Source organism: Cornus florida, unplaced genomic scaffold (assembly GCF_030987335.1).
Source record: "Cornus florida cultivar Cherokee Brave unplaced genomic scaffold, ASM3098733v1 CherokeeBrave_3.0.0_Hap2_Chr06, whole genome shotgun sequence".
Lineage (NCBI taxonomy): Eukaryota > Viridiplantae > Streptophyta > Magnoliopsida > Cornales > Cornaceae > Cornus > Cornus florida.
Window position 1 is genome coordinate 72,162,074 of NW_026775576.1, and position 22,673 is coordinate 72,184,746.

The following is a 22,673-nucleotide window of genomic DNA, read 5'->3' on the forward strand; positions in this document are numbered from 1 at the left end:
GACACAGAATCATAATTCAATCAATCACAAGAAACCCCTACATAGAAAAGGACATCATCTGCCAAACACTGAGCAGAAGTCCAAAAGATAAATAGAAATCACAAGGCAAGTCGCAACAACACATCAAACCAAAAAAATATGTCAATGCGACAGAAGCATTCTCTCTCTCTCTTTCTATATACATATATGTTTTGTGTAGTGATGAAGACCTTAGTTTGGTGTATTAATAATAGGTAGAAGGTTAAATGGGTAATTTAACATTCCAATGGACTCACAAGTTGATTCAGAAGTTAAAGGGCAATAATGTACTTTTACCTTGTGTCAAAGTAGTTGGGGAATGATTGTTCAATTTTACAAATTTGGGGGTCTCATTAATTATTCAAATAGTGTCCAAATTGTTGCCAGTTACAATAAACCCAAACCTAAGAGGTGTCAATGTAAATTACTCTACTAATGCTAAATAGTAAAAGGTAATTTTGAAATTTAATTTAGATCTTCTAATTCAGTCTAAAGATTATTTAAAGGGAAAAGAAGCTCATAGAAAAGGAACCAAATCCACTTTAAATTTCACCCATATTCAACCCTTAGCGACAACTCAATGGGATAAATGATTAGACAGTTCCGGACGAGTAACACTTGATCTAGTGTAATTTAGACTCTCCAATTTTAAAAAATTAGGCCCTGTATTTATTTATCACAAAAAAAATAATAATAAATAAATAAATAAAAATTGAACATAATTTAAATTAGACCAATCATCATCAGAACCATCTAATAAATTTTTGAAGGGTTCAAACATTAATTCAATCTATGGAAACCCAGCTAATATCAGTCTGATGGATTGACAATCCCCACTATAATCTAAGCCCTTAAAAATCCTGTTGATAATGTTGATGTGCTCATGACCTGAGTCTGATTGAAAATGTTTGATAACAATATGACAATGCTAGTTGATAATTCTCTTAATTATAAAAAATATATATATATTTTTCGGAAGTTAGAATATATATATATATATATATATATATATATATATATATATATTGAATTCAAAGGCCTTTTAATCATTTTGTCTATATATATATATTGAATTCAAAGGCCTTTTAATCATTTTGTCTATCCTTGTGTTTGGTTGCTCTGTTTGTATCTTGTAGTAAATATTAATTGAAATTAATTCAATAAAGTCTCGGTTGCACTTGCTGCATATATTCACTTTTGGTTGTGCTTGAAAGTGTCAAGTCTGGATTACGGCATTAAAAGAACCTTAAGAAAGGGGTGATTTCTAATCTTTCAACAATCTTGATTTGATATATCCTTGTTCATTTGAAATACTATTTGACATTACATACCAGTCGCACATTCAAGCACACTCGCTCTCAAGGTATTGTCCCTTTCACCATACCAAGAGCCGAAGAATCTGGCTCGTCCAGTGTAGGTGAGAAAAAAGTCAACTTGGCCAGACTTACTTTTCCACACCAAGAGCTGAAGTATCTCGCTCGCCCTTTGTATGTATAGTTTTTTTTAAAAAAATATTGTAATCTGCTATACATTTTCGTTCAATAGTGTCATATATATATTCTTAATATAAAAATGACCTATAAGATGCTTATAAAAGACATCCTAAGCACGCACAGATAAAAGAATTTAACTTTATCCTATATCTAGTGAGATGTGACATTTGAACAAAATGAAATAAACATCATGATAAAATAAAAAATAAAAAATAAAAAGCTCTACTATTAAATTGAAAGCTCATTGATATGTATTAATCTTCAAGAAGATTAAATTGATGTGGCATTAGAAGACACTTGTTGATCAGTCCTAGAACCTACAAGACACAGAAAATAGGAATGATGGACGCAAGAAGACGGGGAAAGAGAGAAGTAGAAAAACTAAAATAGAGGAGAAAAAAAAGTTTGTCAGAACTTGTTGAATTTGTGTAGATACCGACAACTTTGCACTATTTTTTTTTTTTGTGCTCACAATTTTTAAAATGTGTCTGTATAATTAAGGAATTAAGGAACGTTCACACATATAAATGTTTTCAAACCTCTTCTCTCTCTAAGTACAGAACATCATAATTAATCCATTTTGGGACTTACATATTTGCTGGCCGAACCACTTAGTACATGTTTCTCACATTTCCTACATTGCAACGAAACATATGTGCTCCTTAAGAAAAAGAAGCAAGGGATCCCAAATTATTATAATATTTTTATTTTCTATGGAAAATGTTGTGTATTGCAAGATGTTCTAAAATTCTCTACACTTATTTAAAGTTGTATGTGCTTGGACTTGGACTTGTGTGTAACGTTCTCTAGCATATTCTATAGTTGTATATTTTATTTTGAGTTAAATAGTAGCCTTGTAAATATCCTTAGAAATTTTTTTAGAGTATTTAAAACTCTATTCTAAAATTAAAATTAGGGTTGGATAGACAACGTGTATAAATTGTAACCCTTCATTATAAGATCATTTGCCTATAAAAAGGATGGGAGCTCATTTGCCCACACCAAGTCTGTTAGAGAATTGTGGTCTTTAAATATTGATTGGAGTTGATAGCATTCCATTTCCATAAATAGTTCTTAACCCTATTTAGGATGATAAATATTGAAGACCAATGTTCATCATTTGCTTAGGCTTATTCGTAGGTGTTACATATTTGGTTTTTTTCTAAAAATGTTCAAAGAAGAAACAACATTTAATTCACTACCTGAAGGCTCAAACCTCCATCAGCATTGCTAATGAGAAAGAAATAAAGGAAGTGATTTAGTTGAATGAAAACCAAGCTGTATTTCCTAATGTATTTATGTATTCCTAATGTATTTATATATTTCCTAATGTATTTTCTAAGTTGACCGTAGAATATATTATTACTGTGTAATAGATTTTAACCATATGTAGGTTTACCATATAGGTAATATATTCTAACTATGTATGAGTTTACAATATAAGGTTTAGGTTTCTTACTCTCTACACATTTCTTCACCTATATAAACCCATGTGTATCTTATATCTCATATATCAATACAATATACAGTTTATCCCTTTTATATTTCTATCATGGTATTAGAGCTAGGTTAAAATTTTTTTTTTCTTCTTCATATTCCGTATTCCGAATATCATATTTCGAATTTTATTGCTGTTGTTAGTCTAAATGGCGATTACCTCAGGCGTAACTATTATACCAATCCCGACTCCGGCACCACAGATCATAGTTCACCAAGACAATTCTGTATTTCCAACCCGAATTATACTGGATAAAACTAATAACTCATTATGGTCTCAACTCATAGAGATGCGGATTAGTGCTTGTAGTAAAAAGGCTAGGTATCTTACCGGAGAAACGACAAAACCCGCACCTGGAGATCCGAAATTGGAGGCATGGATAACCGAAAATCATCAAGTCAAGAGTTGGAGCGTACTATACAGATTTTGGAGGATATGCTTCGGGCCTGCATTATTGATTTTGGAGGCAGTTGGGAGGACCACTTACCATTGGATGAATTTGCGAGCATTTAAATGGTTCCATTTGAGGCTTTGTATGGTAAACTTTGTAAATCACCGGTTTGTTGGACTGAAGTGGGCGAGATGGCCATGTTAAGACCAGACATTGTGCATGAGACTATAGAGAAAGTAAAGCTTATTAGACAGAGGTTGCTCACGGTATAGAGCCGATAGAAGAGTTATGCGGATAGGCGAAGGCGACCTCTATCTTTTGCGGTGAGGGACCACGTTTTCCTAAAGGTCTCACCACGGAAGAGTTTGCTGAGGTTCGAGAAGAGTGGCAAGTTATCGTCACGGTTTATCGGACTGTTTAAGTTCTTAGAGTACATTGGCAAAGTTGCATACCGATTAGCATTGCCACTATATATGGACAAAGTCCATAATGTCTTTCATGTTTCTATGCTTCGGAAATATGAGCCGAATTCATCGCACATTTTGAATTGGGTTGATGTCGAGGTTAACAAGGATGTGACCTACGAGGAGGGGACGTTTCAGATTCTGGATAGACGAGAGAAGGTACTGAGGGACAAGACGATCCCTTTAGTGAAGGTTTTGTGGCTTCATCACGATGTGGAGGAAGCTACTTGGGAATTGGATCAGGAGGTTCGTTCCAAGTATCTAGGCTTATTTCCATCTCCAGGTACAACTTGATTTTGGAGATGAAATCCTTTTAAGTTGGGGAGATTGTAGTGTCTCAAATGTTTTTGAATTTTTCGGTATTTATTTTTTTGTACATCGTTTTACGCGCCATGTAAGTCTCGGTATTATTTTTCATAACATGTATATACCTAATTATGTGATGACATGTTGTGTGTATATGTGTGTGTGTGTGTATATATATATATAAGTATAAGTGGTTAGTGAGTGGAGGAGGATATTTTGGGGTATAGTTTGTTATTGAATGAGATTATGAGGGCATTTTTTGGGATTTGAGTTTGGGTGGACCTTTGACCTATTTTAAGCCATTCATTGAGGAAATATGGCCAAGTAAAGACCACAACCTCATTTCCTTTCTCTCTCCTTCAGCCAACTTCCTCTCTCTCTCCTCCATTTCACTTTCTCTCTTTAAATCTCAAGCTTCTTTCTAAGATTTGAGTTAGCTAGAGTGAGATCTAGAAAAGGTGCAAGAAGGAAAGTTTATTTTACTTTTCAAGAGCCACGTTTTAGTACCGGTCTTGCACACATTTGGGGATTTTTGAGCTTGGGAGTTAGGGGTTTAGGTTGCATCTTGTGAGGTAGGGATTTCTAAACCATCTTGCTTTGCCTTCAATTTGAGTTTATGTTTTGATTATATGTTATATATGCGAAAAATGATGATTTAAGATTTGATTTGGTGTCTTGTGCGTAGTGTTGAAACCATGTTATAAGTGTTGTTGAATGTATATTTTAATTGCTAATTTGTTGTTGTGAAAGCATGTTTAGATGTTAAAGTTGCCATTTTGAGATTTGGGGTTGGAAATGATATGTTTTATTTTTAGGTCAAGCATGCCAAATTTGTTGAGAGTATTGGTTATATTAATTTGATGCTTATGATGTATGAACCCATTTCATAGCATGAACATGATCTTGGAGGAAATTGTGGTTGATTGATTTTGAAGGGTATGTTTGGGAATGGTTGTGAGAAAGTGTTTTTATCAAAGAAACCGGATTTCGCGAGTCTGGTGCTAATCTTGACCTAGAGGGAGCGCGTGCTGGACTTAGACGCGTAAAGTTGATTTACTAGGCCCCAAATGGTCATCGAAATTGAGGCCAGGGATAATAGTCAATCTCGCCTCCGTAAAGTCGGTTAGCATGTTTTTTTTTTGTTAGTTGAGTTGGGCGGGGATTGTGGTCGGGAAAGTATGACATTTCATAACATAATGGTGTGTTTGTGTTGATCCTGGGCTTATTGGTATTCCCTTGTATGATCCCGATTTTTTTTAACTATTCTTTGTATGTTGACTCAAGGGAGCCCAAAGTCAATGTTTTAGGCATCTCCTACTGAGCCATCGTGCTCACCCCTTATTTATTATTTTTAGGACATGGCAAGGAAATTGTAAACGACACACCCCCGCAAGCTTAGAAGTATAGAAACTGATTTTTAACCTTTTTTGTAATAGATTAACATAGACGATGATCTTGTAATGCAATTATATTCTTTTATGAGCTTCAAGTGAAGCCTTTGTAATTATAGCTATGGAGGCCTCATCATTTTGTAAACATATTCTTTTGCACATGTATGAATGTTTTAAATATGATTTTGATTCACGAAGGATGTATGAAAGATATTATTTTGATGATTCTATGGCATGTTTAGATGTTTATGGTATCCATGGAGCTCTATATTTCATATTTATATATTTTGGTTTGCATCTGTACGGGTTAAAGAAATGATCTGCCCGATCACTTCACCTTTGGGTATCATTTAACTAGTTAGATAGGGATATCTACCCGGTTAGGTGAATGGATAGTGCGTGGATTTGATGGGTTTTCCCCATCTAACCGGTTAGATGGGGTCTTCTACCCGGTTAGATGAATGGGACAGAAAGGGGGTTAGATTATTTTCTTCATCTAACTGGTTAGATAACTCGTTAGATAGAGTTATCTAACCAGTTAGATAGAGTTATCTATCTATTGGACCATTCATCTACACAATTAGATGAGATCTGAAGTTTTACACGCTTACTGGACCATTCATCTACCCAATTTCTTCTAACCGATTAGATGAATTGATATTTCCACTTTGACTCTATATTTTAGTAAAATTACTTAACTACCCCAAGACTTTAACTAAAGCATAGATTGGCCATAAAAATGACAGTTTTACCCCTAATGAGTTGTGAAGCTATAATAAATGTACCAAATGACTAGTTTACCCTTTTTGGATCTTAAACCATTATTTAACCATGGAAATTATACCCTTATGGACTCTAGAACTATTTTAATGACGTGAAATGACCATAGTACCCTTGTATGACCTCGAGTTTGGGTAAGGACCCGGTTACCGATTTGGACCCCAGGTTTGGGTTGTTACAGGTTTGAGCCTGTAACCCTTTCGTGAATTAGGGCTTTAACTTGGTGGGTTGAGCAGTTGAAATAGATTTAATTGCCTTGAAAAATTATAGCATCTAACAATCGAAGATTCAGATATTGAACTGTGAACTAAACTTAAATATTAAACTACTAGCTACAAAAGTATGTATACTTCGGCATATCGTACGCTCACCACCATTTGTAGGTGTCATGGGTGGGCGAGCCAACCTTGGATGTGGTAGCCCCCCATCACCACCATAGTAGGTGTCACGGGTGGGTATTTGCCAAGCTTAAAATATTAGGTAATGCTGCATACTCACCCATTACCCGAACTAACAACGCCATCGCTATGATCGAGTCACCCTAACAACCCAGACTCCTTCGGGTCGGGTGCTTGGCATGACGATGGATCAAGAAGTAGGTTTATCTCTTATATCAACTGTAACAAATGGGCACTTGTTCGCTGACCCAAAAGTTTAAGCTATTGGATAATGTTACATACCCATCCGTTTATACCCATTTCACCTCCCATTCGGATCTGACGTGGGACACCTGTAACAATACGGCACTATGCTATCATACCATCAAAAGTTGATTGGACAGATATTTGAATGATGCGTCGCTGGCACGAAATTCGTGCGACCCGTCAAGTTATCACTTCCACCGTGCCTCTTTATGTCCTCACGACCCCATCGCGAGCGTGCAATTAAAACACGAAGCACTCACTGGTGGGCACGGGCACGTTGGGGTACGTGCTTGGTTACTAATGACGTGTCACCATATAATTGGACTATTTGAAAAAAAAAAAACACACACACACACACACACACACATTAGATATTTGCCGGATGGCAACCATTTTAGTTTTGCATTTTTGTTTTTATTTAAAACAGAAACAACTCTTTTTTTGTTGTGGGTGCATTCGTTTGTAAATTGTAATTGAAAACACGTTTGATAACGTAAAATTTGTTATAAGATTTTTTAAAGTAAAAATATTATTAAAAAAAATGTGTAGCAAAAAAATGTTAAAATTTTAGGTAACAAAATGGCTAGATAAAAAAGTCCTACTACAATTTAGTTTTTTCTTTTTCTTTTTCTTTTTTTCCCACTACTACAAAGGTTTTTGCTATAGTGTAAAAATATTTGGAAATACCAATTTGATATTATCTATTTTGGTCTCTTTTCGACAACAAATGTAGTACCATTCAAATGACAACAACCGTGTTGCAGTGTTTTGCTTCATTATAATACATCACCCGCAACACGAAACACACAATAAAAATGGTCGCCAAATAGGCCCTTCGAGTGATAGTGCCAGAAATTCAATTGAGGGGAGTAACATTGAAAAGTAATAAGATGAAAGAAATTGAAGATAAAAAATTTAAAATAATAAATATAAGAACTTAATATTGATTGATAATATTTTTTATTACATTTGTAATTGTCTTTGATGAATTTTTATATTAAACAAGATTTTCAACAAATTGAAGGAATAAATATTATTGTATATAAAAGTCATACATTCAAATATGTGCATGTGATCTATTATATCCCTCATTTCCTCTTATAATGAATAATGTTTGAAAAAAAAAATCAATAAGTTAAATTAATTATGACTCAATAAATTTAAAAAGTTCTCTCTTGCAAGAATTAAAAATTAATGAATGAAACCTATCTTTGATTTGAAAACTTCAATATTTTTGTTCTATTCTCTAAATCATAAGCTAATTGATCCTTAATTAAACCAAACAAAATACTGGAATTTCGCACTTTATAATATGGGTCTTCACTTTTTTCTAGTATTCATGATTTTCATGTAAATAGACAAAGATATTGTATTTAAGATTTTTTCCGTCTCTTCTTAGAGATTGTGATACAACATACAAGGCGACAAAAAAAAAAAAAAAAATTGACTTGATTGTTTGTTTGCGAATGTGGTCCCCATAGTAGATACTCAAGATATTGTGTTGTACCATAATAAATACTTAGGATATACTGTATTGTGCTGGAGAAAGGTACTTAGACAGAACTACTGGTCTTGTGGCTTGAATTTCTACTATGGTGACCAAAAACAAAAGAGAGTAAAGATGGAGATACAGAGTTTCCAATGGTGAGAGATTAATTAAGGGTCTGAATATATTTGGTTTGGTATGCCTAGTGAATCGTGCACGGGATAATTAGAGTCGTTACGACTTTGATGTGCCTGATGCACGGTGCACCGGGCACACTAAATACCTTCTCATCCTTTATCTCTCAAAGTAAATGACGAAGGTTCGATCTCCAAAAGGGCAATCTGAGTGTGTGAGTGAGAGTGTGTTTCTTACCGATGACATAAAAAATAATAATAATAATAATAATAATAAATAGATAAATAAATAAAAATGATGTGAAATTAAGTTGGAGTGTAATGATTAGAAGTGTAGGGTTCAAAAATTTTATAATTCTATAAATACAAAATGAAAATTTTAAATATATATATATATATATATATTGAGGGGAGCACTTCTCCTAAGCACCACATATCTTGGTCATTTACCACTTGCCCTTAACAATATTGAAAACGAACTAAAAAAAAAAATAACAAAATGATCCCAAATTAGCTAATTAATTTTAACTTCATTTTTTTTCCCCTATCCAATACAATATAACTTTCTCTTTATGAGCAAGGAGACAAATATAGTTTATGCAAACACTTTTTGTAAGAAGTGGATGTTACTTTCTCATAGCAAAGTGGTAGGTAATGAAAATGTTACATTTGTTAAATAAAAATGTTACACAACAAGATACAATACAAAAATTTGTGCACAAAGAGAATTGGGACCCTCGTGCAAAACAATTTTAAGAACTCAAACCTCATTTACATGGAAAATTTAAGGGTATCATCCTAATGTAGACTAGATCGTTATTATACATAAAACAAAACATAGTCCAGTCCAATAAAACACAAGAGTACTCCAGATAATTACGAGAAAATACATAATAACTCAGCAGTAATTATATGTGGTATCCCGGTTAATAGACAGTCATAAAAACTCTCCAACAACCACCTGCTTAGACAAAGGCCTCCCCACTTTTATTCGATTCAAACATAGTTATTGTCGACATTGTACAATCCAATCCAATAAAACACACGACACTATAAAGAGTACTCCAAATAATCAGTAGAAAGTATATAATAACTAGGCGGTACTTACATGCGGTACCGGACCAAGAAACGGTTATGGAAACTCTCCAATCACCACCTGGTTAAACGAAGGCCCAACCTTCTCCTTCCTCTTCCTTATTACTCCATATACAGTATTTAATATACATGGACCACATAGATCGATTCAAGTTGAGTGAGGACCACATACTTATCAAAGTACTACTGAGTTGAGTTTGCCGGCTGGATATGGTACTAACCAACAGCAATACCATGTTTGCCACCCACAATCCAGACCTCATATACATATAGCTTCTCAGTCATCGGACTTGGATTCTGATATCATCATCTTGATCATTTGGGTCATCTCCTCCTCGGACATTCGATCATCTTTGCTCCGGGATTGATTGTATGCCTCAAAGAATTCCTTGTTTTCTTTCTCTAGCTCGTTCCACACTGCATCAAACATCCAACATAACTCATACATATATGTCAAGGGATTTTGTATAATTGCAGATTTCTAAGAAGCATTGAAAACCCATTCAATTATTCATAAACAGAATTAATAAAACAACGATATAGAACATAAGTATAAAGAAAATGAGGGTGCTATATATACATAAAAAACTAGTCAAAGAGACCAACCTAAAAGACTTTTGGTCTTTGTATTTTTATTTGTCTTTGTAGAGCATGAAAATGCTAACTTCTCTTGCAAGTACACATCTAATAATTCATACTTTTCCATGCAGCACATCTTTCCTTTTTGCTTTTTTTTTTTCCCTTGCTGAAATTTACACACCCAAATTGTTCCTATTGGATACTTTATTTTAAAATGTGAGAAAGTACCCTTAGACTAGTCATCTTCAATCACAATCATATTTATTTTCCACGCATGAGGGACATATTGAAAAAGAAAGTTTCAATTTCACGTCACTAATGTATATTTTTCATATCAAAATAGTTTTGATAATAATAAAACATATAATTACTAGTTGGAACTGAACAATATAAAATAAATCATTACAATTGTCGAAATAAAATGTAGAATTCGGAAAAAAAATTAAAAAAAAAAAAACACATTTCACAGTATACATTATTGTCGAAATTAAAAAACATATCTTTTGATAGTGTAAAAATACTAGTCCACTCAATATTTTGTTTTGTACTCTCTTAGTAAGTGACTTTTCTAAATTATCATACATAAATAATGAGTATTTTCTTAATGACTATTTTTTCTGTATTGAAATTGTTATATTAACTAACAGTATTTTACTTCCACAGAGAAGTACGTCCAGAAGAACAGACTTAAATGTATAAAACAATAATAACAAACCCATGAATTGCATGAAACATAATATACATGAAAACATATCACTAAGATAGCATGAATGCAATTTATATAGAGATTTATTCGATACAGACGTTTATGATTAAAATAATAAAACATAGGTGTGTGTATACATGTCATCTACAAAGACTTTAGTTGTTGGGGGATTTTATATAATTTCTAATTCTACTGAAGTGTTGAAAAACTGTTTAGCTATTCATAAACAGAATTAATAAAACAATTAAGCAACAATACAGGTATAGAACATCAGTATAACGAAAATAATGCCGGTATAGGAAAGAACTCAATCATATCATCAATCTACACGAGTTTTCAAATGTGCAGCTTTAATATGCAGTTAGCCAAATCAGAACAAAATTAACAACTTGTTATATAAAATATGACAGAACATATGCGACCCTAGCATTTCATCTGTTTAGCATCTGTGCATGTGTGCGCTGATAAGTAAATGGAAACTAGAAATGCAAGAGAATCTGAAAAGGAGAGGTGAGAAGGAAGTAATTTACCAGTGGAAGTGATGACTGGTTTGATGTCCGCATGTTTAAGAAGGGCTTCCATGCACTCTTCTTTTGTCATGCCGAAGGTCAGACACTTCTCTATCAGGTGCTGCAACTACAAAACAGAAAATAAGACACATTAACAATTTAACAACAATAAAAACAGTTAATAGTAACCCTAAGGGGTTGGCCTAGTTGGAAAAGGCTTGGGCTCTGGTGCCTCATAAAGCATCATGTCTCAATATCGATTCCTCCTAGGTGCAAACAACACGCCCGCGGATATAGTCCGAACTTTACCTGATTCGGGTGGGGAGCGCCTTGCACGGCTAGCTCCCGTGGATTATTAGTCAGGGCAAAGCCACGGACACCCGAGTCATCGAAGAAAAAAAAAACAATTAACAGTCAACAGAAATCAAACATGAATGATCAAAATGAATACTCAAATCCTATTTCAATTACCATGTGTATGTATGAAGCAGAGGAGTCTCCCATGATACTATATCTCTGATTGTCACAAACACACTACACTTCAAAAGGAAGAGAACGTATAAATAACACATGAGAGTGAGTTTGTGAGTACGATAATGGACAATGAATGACCTAGGAAGTGTGAAAGGCAAAGGGTTGTGGCCAGGAGTCCCAACTAAGAGAGATAGATCATAGTAAGTTTTTTTTTTTTTTTTCCTCGAGCGATAGATCATAGTTGGTGGAGAAGGGATTGGTGTAGGTTAATTTGAAAATGACCAATTTGTTTCCCTTGTAGAATTGACAACATGCACCGTCCTCACGTGTTAAATGGGTCCCAAACTTTAGACATCCTCCAAAATGACAAAGAAGCGACAACCAAAGAAAATGTGATCCTCCTGTATAAAAGCCAAATTATCCAAAGAACTTTGATGGTGAAACTGACTGCTCTCCACGACTAGTTTTATATGCCGACACATAGTGATAGCACCACTAAAATAGATATATTGTTTCTTACGTGACAAAATACAATTGGTTGGTGACACGATGCCATGGTATCACCCGTGCACTAAAGACTTTCTCCAATTTTTCTCTTCAAACTGTCGTCCATTGTTCAAGCCATCATTTCAATGAACATATATATATCATGGGTATATATTTATTGCCACTATTGTGATATAGTACACTCTGATTAGTACAAGGGTATATTGGTACTTCACTAAATCAACTTCTTGGCATCTTAAACCATTTATAGGATCTTCTTCTGCTACTTTGGACTTTCCATTTCGATCAACTAACAAGCTGTCAATATCTTAATTTTTAGAATCTTATGGCTCATTGGTCACTTACACAACATCAATCATGCGGCTGGACCACCTCTCTTTCAACATACAAACCAGTCGTCCAACCATTGCATTGTTGCACCTCCTTCCTTTGTTCCCTGGAGTTTCTCTTTATATCTTTTTGCTGATCATCAAGTACACTGCAAAGAATAAATGAGCAATATCAGTTACTTATGTCACAAATAACAACTAACAATAGACTGTGTCCAAATAATATGAATTTGTTTTCTTATCTCAGATACTCACTCAAAACTGTAATCTCAAGACATATAATCAAGGACTAAAAATTCATCATGAGCTTTTGAAAAAGCTCAAAAACTAAATGCTACATGAGAAACAATAAGAGAAGGATTCCGGTGTCATTATAATGGACGTTCTTGAATTTAATTGAAATAATTCTATGCTTTTTTTTATAGTAGCACTTAATGACGACACCACTGCTTCCATCATTATTGCCAGGCAGATAGATATCAATGGCCATGGTTGCATGGGAACTTGGCTCAGCTTGAGGACATGTTATATGTAGATTGGCTTAATTAGAATTTCTATTACCACCCCTTATCATCTTTTCAATCCAATTACTTTTCTCACGCTGTCAAGCTCAATTTGCTGAAGCTCGCCACATCACCACTCACATAACGAGATATATTTGATAACGTACAATAATAGATGCATAATGCAAGGCCAACGTTGTTTACGCACTGTTACCATTCTGATCAATCAACATCGTACCATTATCCGAAACATTATCCGAATCAGTCGTGTAGAACTGATTATGACTTGTGTTTCAATGCTCATCAACGAAATTCCGAGAAGCCTTATCTGGTTGCACACTAGTGGTGGTATACTGTTTTTTGTAAAGAGGGCACTGGCACTATATCTCATGTAAGAATTATATCCTATTTTTGTTACATTGTCTTTGTTATTCAAATAATGTTCTCATAACTGATGGAAAATTTAAACTCGTGCCACTGAGGCACAAAAACAGTAAAAACGAGTTCAAAATGCAGATAGCAGGAGCAATTGAGAACAATGTTTTTCCAGCAAACAAGCAATTCAAGACAAACTACTTAGCTTGTAGAAAACAATGGGACTGATCCTAAATCCTTATGCATTGGTTGAACTTAAACCAAAGGCATAAACCTAGCTTGTAATCCTCCTTGGGTTCCATCTAGCAAGACCTTGATTTCCCATATAGAATTTCTAAGATTGAGTATCAAATATCCGAATTCAGTATATAACCAAATATTTCCTCGCAAGACAACTTCTTGCTGATTCTAATATGTCACTTAAATAGGTTCATTTTTTTGCAACTGATAGAATTGATGATTGATGAACAAGCTTATCGAGATCGAGAGAGAGACAGAGAGCTTAGCTACCCTACCTATCTTAAGGAGTTAGCTACAAGGATCAAGTTCTACACAGAAGTACACCCATATACATGAGAAGTGAAAAACTTCTCACGTGCTAAGCTTTGCTTATATTATTCACATGGGAGGCAAACTGTTAGGAATTTGCAAAATTTTGGGGGTTTTGGCCCTTCTTAGTCCTTGAATAGGTTCATCTTGGGAGCATGTGTTTCAAAATATGTGACAAATATTGGGTATGTGTTTTATAAGGATTATGTATCCGATAATGGAGTATGTATACTCGATATAAATGCTATATGAACACGGCGTACCTCCTTACAGAAGTACATGTGATGTGATCATTAGCTCTTAAACATAGTCCCAGAAAATATTTTCACGGGAAACTTCATTGAATCTTTTTTACAAACACAATGTCTCCCTTGTAGAAGTTATGTGTCAAAGATAAAGTTTACCATCCAAAAAGCTTCTTCCAGTTCAAAGAGTGATTCCCACATTGTGAGACGCTACATAGTTCTCACTGTCCTTCGCTTAGCCTGCAAGAACAATTAAACTGAGGAAAAATACGAACACTCAAGCTTAAATTTTTCGTAGAATTGTAATTTGGTGTCATCTATAACTTCAGTACAAAATAGAGAACCCCAGAATGCTAAGCACAAGAAATCAAAACTGAAACTAGAGAATGTACAATTCATTTGATGCAAAGTAATAGTATAGCGTATGAAAAAGAGAAACCTGAAAATTGATGGGTATGAAAGGAAAAGGGTGTGTTTGCCATAGAACATTATACATACACTCACATTCATATAATATATTTATATTTATATATATAGAAGTTCTATATAATTAGGGGGTGGTGGTGGGTTGGGATGGCGGAGGACCGCGCGAGCGAGTTCTGCAGAAGTAAGCATCGTCAACGCTGGGCCACCTACCCCTCTATAAATTCCGCAAGTGTGAGTCTGGCGCAGCCACCCGCTCTCACCGGTCACCTGTGACTCTGTAAGTGATCCTATCTGCTGAATCGCTGATATGTCACGAATACACACAATAAAAGTAATAATAAATGGGTATTTTCAAATATGATTTGTTTTTTTTGGGTTAACTTCAATTACTTGTTTAATATTTAAGGAAACCTCTTCACATCTGCAAAAATTCAGTCAGGCTTCTTATTTTTTCTGACACAAATCAGTCTTCCTCCTCAATCAAGGGGTCTTCCTCCTCAATCAACCGTCAAAGCTGGTCAGAGATATTTTTTGCCGACATCAACAAAAAAATTAAATTTTAATGCCCAAATTGTCCCTCAACGATTATGTTTGGCTATATATTATCTATCTAACCAAACACTCCCCTCAAAACTCTCTCTTCCCAAACTCTCCCTTTTCTCTATCTGCAAACCCATTTCTCTCTCTCTAAACTTTTGTTGACGGTTTCTCTAATACCACTTTCTGACTTTCCTCTGATACCACTTTGTTGGAAATAGTGGGTTATACAAACAAATGCAACTCTATATAATTTGAAAGAGAAATGGAGGAAGAAATATATTATTTCACTTATCTCTTAATAAAATTGCTAGAGCACATGATTATACAGGCCTTGAAATCACATATCTATGAATTACATATAAATGCCCATAACTCTCATTTATCCAACCAACATAATCTTCAATAGGCATAACTCCCACTAACATAATATTTACTAGGTTCAACTTTCATGACTCTTGATTTTACATAACCTTAACTCCCACTAAGACAATTTACTACCTACTAACATATATGATAAATTCACACATGCATTATGGATATAAAAATACTTGAAAATATTAAATACTAAAATACTAAAATCAAGTTTATTATACAATACCCCCCTTTAAACTTGATTTTTGTAACTTGAGAATCTTATTAATCTGGGGATCTTGATCAAAGGTTCAATGGTTGATCTTCTATTCCACCTCCTTCAATAGCTTCAATCTTCTTGGTCATTTCCATTGATGTGTAGGGCTTGTGAAACTTCTTCAAATGCTTGAATAATACCCTCTTATGATCAACATTTATCTTCTTCACATGGGCGCACTGTGATACCTCTTGCATCCGAGACACGGGTTGATCAGGCTCAGGCCCAAACCCGAGGGATATCAAACAATTAATATGTAACCGAACACAGAATACAAGATGAAATAAATAATAATAATAATAATAATAATAATAATAATAATAAGCTGAAAGAATGCTAATTGAAAATCCTTTAAATAATATAATTATTCAAAACTGCTAAATCCAAATCCCATAGGTTTACAACTTGGGAATCCATCCATTGAACCCCTTATTAAAAATTCTCAAACCGAAACTGAAATAACAGAAATAAAGTCTAAAGCTAACATAAAGAAGATTCCTACATAGTCGGATGAATGAATATCCGTAGCTGCTCTGCACGTCCAAGCCTTAACCCTGGAACTGATGAACACCTGAAAAAAAAAAAAAAAAAAAAAAAAAAAAAAAAAAAAAAAAAAATTGTAGGTCAGGCCCACATGCAAGTCCTGATCTACTACAATCCAAACAGGAATTCGATACGCAGATATATCTTAGATAGACTCAACAATATTTAGAGTAGTCCATATATGTATATATTACACACTATAAGACGCTCACTAGTCCAATAGGCCTGTCTTAGCCTTAGTAGAGATACCATGCAAATTGCACATTACGTGGTCATGTGTACCTAGACCTACCAGGGAACAACACATCTGTCCAGCTATCCATCCTAGGCGATATACGCACCCTAACCGTGGTCATGAGACTCAAGCTCATACCATGGTATCATAACATAAATATATAAAGTCTGTGTCCTCCTGATACAAGATATCATCCATCTGATATAGTGGCTCGATATCTGTATAACAATTCATCCCAGAAATCCAAGTATGTCATTCAGTTATTTACTGTCCTGACACTAATAGAACTCGGACTTACTTTTATTGTTAATCCGAACCTCAATCCAGTTTAGGTAGGCTTAGTGTCTAAACCAAGTCCATACCTGGTATGCCACCGTCCCATACCGGTGCATATTATCCTCCAGTTAACATAGTTGACAAAAATAGTAGAATTAACTATCAACCGCATTCCAAAACAAGCATAAGTATAGTTTAACATGTGTATAACTAAACCATACCTCCACTGAAAGATTCAGACTCCATATTTCAGTTCATTAAATTGATAAAACAGGTTTATACATTTTGCCTCTCCAAATAGAACCTTAACTGGTGCATCTATGTACAGGTTTAAGCATCAATTTATTCCAACTAAGCATACACATTATTGAATAACAACATGCTTATAACAGAGCTGCAAAACATGATTTAAATACCTAAGAACATGCAAAGAAACCAAGTTGCAAAACAGTTTGCAATTAAAAGTCAGTTGCATAAAAATCCACATACAAACCCTTGCTCAGACTTATGTTAATTCTGCCCTCAATTCCTGGATGTAAGCATGTTTCTCAGTTATTTTTTATGTCTTACACAATATATTAACTCACCCAGTAGCCTTTAAAAAGTTATAGAACCCTCAGTCTCAGCCAAACAGACCCCTAAAACTCAATATACGCAATATTTAGAGAAAGAGAAGGCTCTGAGTTTCACAGAGCCTTCTCCAAACTAGGAGAGCCGGATCCTCTTCCTTGGGAGCCGTCTCTCACCCCTAGAGAGCCGGCTCTAGTGTTTTGGGAGCAGGCTCCCTCCATTTTTGGAGCCTGCTCTCACCCCTAAGAGCCCTGGCTTGATCTGCATTTGTTATCTTCGACTCCGGCGGTTTCAGTCTTAAAAAATAGTTTTATTACAGACTTTAAAGTCCTATCCTCATCCCAGATTAATCACAAAAAAGAGTCATACCTCTTTTAGTTGATTAACAGACCAAAGTTTGAAACAACGACAACCACATAAAAGACTGAACTTGTAATCAACTGAAAACCAGATTTAATTCAATGATGCTAGAAACTTATTTAACATGTTTAATTTCAGGTTTTAAGATCCCAAAGTAACCACAAGATAGAGTTATACAAACAAGAACGGAATTTAAATCTCAATTTGTAAAGTATCAACAATCAGATTTTAAGTTGAACATGTAAAACTATGAAAACAGATTATACTCAATGATGTTTAAAAAACTGTTCCAACATGTAAAACGATGTCATTAAGTCTTACTTTAATTCCTAGAGTATAACTAAGCATGCACAGAACACAAACTCCTGGGAAAGAGAAGATCAGAAACTTGCCTTTTCACTTATTCCACGTCTCTAAATTTTCCTGTGTTCTACTTTGCTACGCCCCCTCTCTCACTCTCTGTTTCTTAGCAGTCCCTGGTGATACAGACGTAACTTGTGTCTTGTTTTTCTAAAACCCTAACCCCAGTAAGCTTATATATATATAGGCTTCAATTTACCAAACCTACTCCAACTCTAACTATAAGTCGGCCAACGTTAAATCCTAAAACCCTAAATTTAGATAAATAAAATAATTACACCGTGAATTAATTAAACATTTAAATTAAACCAATTAAGTTAAGTAAAATAAATTAAGTCAATTTAAAACAACCCATTAAAATAAAAATGAAAATACTCAATTAATCAATTCAAACAAAACCAAAACTAATTAAAATAACAATTAAATAAAATCACAATTAATTCAAACAATCCAACAAACAAATAATCAATAAAATAAAATAAAATGCAATTAAACAAATAAATAAATATCAGGACTATCCTTTAAAAATTAGGGGTATTACATTCTTCCCCCCTAACAAAAGGAATTTCGTCCTCGGAATTCGCTCTTACCTTCTTCCAATATTTCAGGAAACTGTGAGCGAATGACATCTTCCCATTCCCAAGTAGACTCAGTCTCATTGTGATGACTCCACTGAACATGCACCAAAGGGATAACCTTATTACGAAGGATTTGATCCCTATGGTCGACAATACGACATGGTGGCTCCAAGTAAGTTGCATCCGGCTGCAACTCAATCTCCCCAACATCGATATGCTGATACCGATCTTCATCTCACAGAAATTTCCGCAACATGGAAACATAGACCACGTTATGAACGCGATCCAAGTTATCCGGAAGTGCCAACCGATAAGCAACAGCTCTAACACGATCCGTAATCATGAATGGACCGACAAACCGCAGTGCCAACTTCCCTTTCTTCCCAAAACGCATAACGCCTTTCATAGGGGACACTTTAAGTAGAACCTGATCTCCAACTCTAAACTCCAAAGCACGAGTACGCCGATCAGCATAACTCTTCTGCCTACTCTGAGCAGTACGCATGCGATCCCTAATAAGTGCAATCTTTTCAGAGGTATCCTTTATGAACTCAGGACCCAAGAATCGATTCTCTCCAACCTCCATCCAACAAACAGGTGATCGACACGGTCGACTGTACAATGCCTCAAATGGTGCCATACCAATAGTCTTCTGAAAAGTATTGTTATACGCAAACTCCACAAGTGGCAAGTAATCCTCCCAATGGCCCTTGAAATCAAGAACACATGATCGAAGCATATCTTCCATAATCTGATTCACCCTCTCAGTCTGTCCGTCAGTCTGAGGATGATAAGTAGTACTAAGATGTAACTCCGTACCCAAAGCTTGCTGAAAGCTCTTCCAAAATCCAGATACAAAGCTCGAATCCTTGTCTGATATAATAGACAATGGAATGCCATGTAGCTTCACAATTTCTGAAATGTAAAGCCTCGCCAACTGCTCCGAAGTGTAGTCCGTGCAAATAGGCAAAAAATGAGCTGACTTGGTCAACCTATCCACAATGACCCATATGGAATTATGCCCCTTGAAAGAATTTGGCAATCCTTTCACAAAATCCATAGAAATGCTCTCTCATTTCCACTCCGGTATTGGTAGTGGCTGTAGAGCTCCTGGCGGCCTTTGATGATCAATCTTGACCATCTGACAAGTACTACATCGGGAGACAAAAAGAGCAATGTCCTTTTTCATACCTGCCCACCAAAACTGCCCTTCATATCCTGATATATCTTACCACCTCTCGAATGAACAGAAAACTTAGAGTGGTGAGTCTCAGTCATCACATCCTTCCTCAAATCATCAGCAGAAGGTACCACTAACTGTCCCTTGTACCTCAAACCGCCATCAGCCCCAACATAGTAGAATGGAACCTCTCTGGAAGCTATTTCTGCAACCTTGTCAATGCACTGCTGATCAGTGAGTTGGGCTTGCGAATGATAGAAGGTGTAACTACCATGCAAGCCATAAAAGCGTCCGACAACTCATCTACATTCTTCAAAGCATTCTACTCAGTAGTGAATAGAGCATAAAGACTACCAACAGGTCAGCGACTGAGTGCATCTGCTACCACATTCATTTTCCCTGGGTGATACTGTATCGAGAAGTGATAGTCTTTCATAAACTCCAACCATCTGCGTTGTCTCATATTCAGCTCCCGCTGAGTGAACAAATACTGCAGACTCTTGTGATCACTAAATAACCTGAAGGACTCACCCAACAGATAATGCCTCCAAATACGTAAAGCAAAGACCACAGCTGCCAACTCCAAATCATGCATTGGATAATTAAGCTCATGGGGCTTAAGCTTCCGAGATCCAAAAGAAATCGGTCGCTCCTCCTGCATTAAAACACATCCAAGACCCTGCAACGAAGCATCCGTGCAGACAAGATACTCTATCCCGCTCTGTGGAGTAGCCAGAACCGGTGCAGAAGTCAACTTCATTTTTAGCTCATCAAAAGCTCGCTGACAGTATTCATCCCACACAAACTGTACACCCTTCTTGGTTAGATGAGTGAGTGGTCCTGCTATCTTGGAGAACCCCTGGATGAACCGACGATAATATCCTGCCAAACCGAAAAAACTCCGAATCTCAGTAGGTGAAGGAGGTTGTCCCCATTCTACCACAGCTGAAACCTTGGCTGGATCAACCGCTATCCCCCTTTCTGACACCACCTGACCCAGAAACTTCACTTCCCGCTGCCAAAATTCACACTTCTCGAACTTGGCATATAACTGGTGCTCACGAAGCGTTTGCAAGATTATTCGAAGATGTCTAGCATGGTCGTCCTCAGACCTAGAATAGATCAAGATATCATCAATAAAGACAATGACAAACTGATCCAAATAAGCCCAAAAGACTCTATTCATTAAATCCATGAACACTGCAGGTGCATTAGTCATCTCAAACGGCATGAAACGAAACTCATAAGAACCATAGCTCGTGAGAAATGTTATCTTAGGAACATCCTGCTCCCTAACCCTCAGTTGATGATACCCATAATGCAGATCAATCTTGGAGAAATATGTGGCTCCCCGTAACTGATCAAACAAATCATCGATCCTGGGTAGAGGGTACTTGTTACGAATAGTAACCTTGTTCAACTCTCTGTAATCTATACACAGGCGAAGCGAACCATCCTTCTTCTTCACAAATAGAACCGGTGCTCCCCAGGGTGACGTACTCCTACGAATAAAACCCTGGCTGAGTAACTGCTGAATCTGATCCCTCAGCTCTCTCATCTCCACTGGCGCCATCCTATACGGTGCTCTAGCAATAGGCGTAGGGCCTGAAGCCAAGTCAATAACAAAGTCGATCTCGCGACTAGGTGGCAACCCTGGAATCTCCTGAAATACATCTAGGAAATCCTGTACAATCGGTATGTTATCCAATGATACAATAGTCCCCTCCTCCGTTTCCTCCTCCACATGGACCAAATAGGTGCTAATAACCCCGCTAGAACGTGGCATAGCTACGACATACATATCCTGACCAAGTATGGTAAATATAATAGATCTATCAAAATAATCAACTTGGGCATGGTAATGAGACAACCAATCCATCCCAAGTATTACATCATAAGTGTGCATGTCCAGGACCAATAGGTTGGCTAGAAATCTGAGTCTGCCAATATCTAGTGTCACAGGCCCATCACTCTCATGTATAATAGCTGTATCACCCAATGGTGTAGAAATACCCTAAGGTCTAGCGCATATCCTCGTCCTCATCCCAGATAAAACAACAAAAGTCCTAGCTACAAATGAGTGTGTAGCACCCGTATCAAACAAAACACGTCCATGAAAACCATGAATAGGAAACTTACCCTCAACAGCCTGAGGTGTCTGCATATCCTGTGGCTTAGGGTTATACACCCTGCCATAATGTAACTGCTACGGTGCTTGTCCCTGAGTCTGCGACAGTGCCGGTAAAGCCGGATAAGTCTGTCCCTGAATCCGAGGAACCTGTGGAGCTGGTAGAGGCACTGGCGCCCTCTGCCCCTGCTGCACATGCTGTCCCTGCCCCTGTCTTTGTCCCTATCCCTGTCTAACTGTAGGACACTGCCTAGAAGTGTGACCATACTCTCCACAAGTATAGCAGCTACCCTGGAAAGTACCAAATGACATCCTCTGTCGGTTAGCCCGTGGCTGACCCTGTCCTACCTGTGGTCCCCCATTCTGCTGACGC

The 22,673-nt window shown here is 36.2% G+C and overlaps 1 protein-coding gene and 1 long non-coding RNA gene across 2 annotated transcripts; both read right to left on the bottom strand.

Annotated features, from left to right (window-relative positions):
* Window positions 1–9,438: 9,438 nt before the first annotated feature.
* Window positions 9,439–12,450, bottom strand: LOC132312010 (uncharacterized). The gene is made up of 3 exons (XM_059810214.1): window positions 11,966–12,450; window positions 11,516–11,621; window positions 9,439–10,117 (listed from the first exon to the last, which is right to left on the bottom strand). The coding sequence occupies exons 1-3, from the start codon at window positions 11,996–11,998 to the stop codon at window positions 9,978–9,980; spliced, it is 279 nt and encodes a 92-aa protein (XP_059666197.1). The 5' UTR covers window positions 11,999–12,450; the 3' UTR covers window positions 9,439–9,977.
* A 106-nt stretch (window positions 12,451–12,556) lies between these two features.
* Window positions 12,557–15,198, bottom strand: LOC132312011 (uncharacterized). The gene is made up of 3 exons (XR_009483159.1): window positions 14,916–15,198; window positions 14,636–14,716; window positions 12,557–12,953 (listed from the first exon to the last, which is right to left on the bottom strand). It is a non-coding gene; the product is annotated as an uncharacterized LOC132312011 (long non-coding RNA).
* Window positions 15,199–22,673: the final 7,475 nt, after the last annotated feature.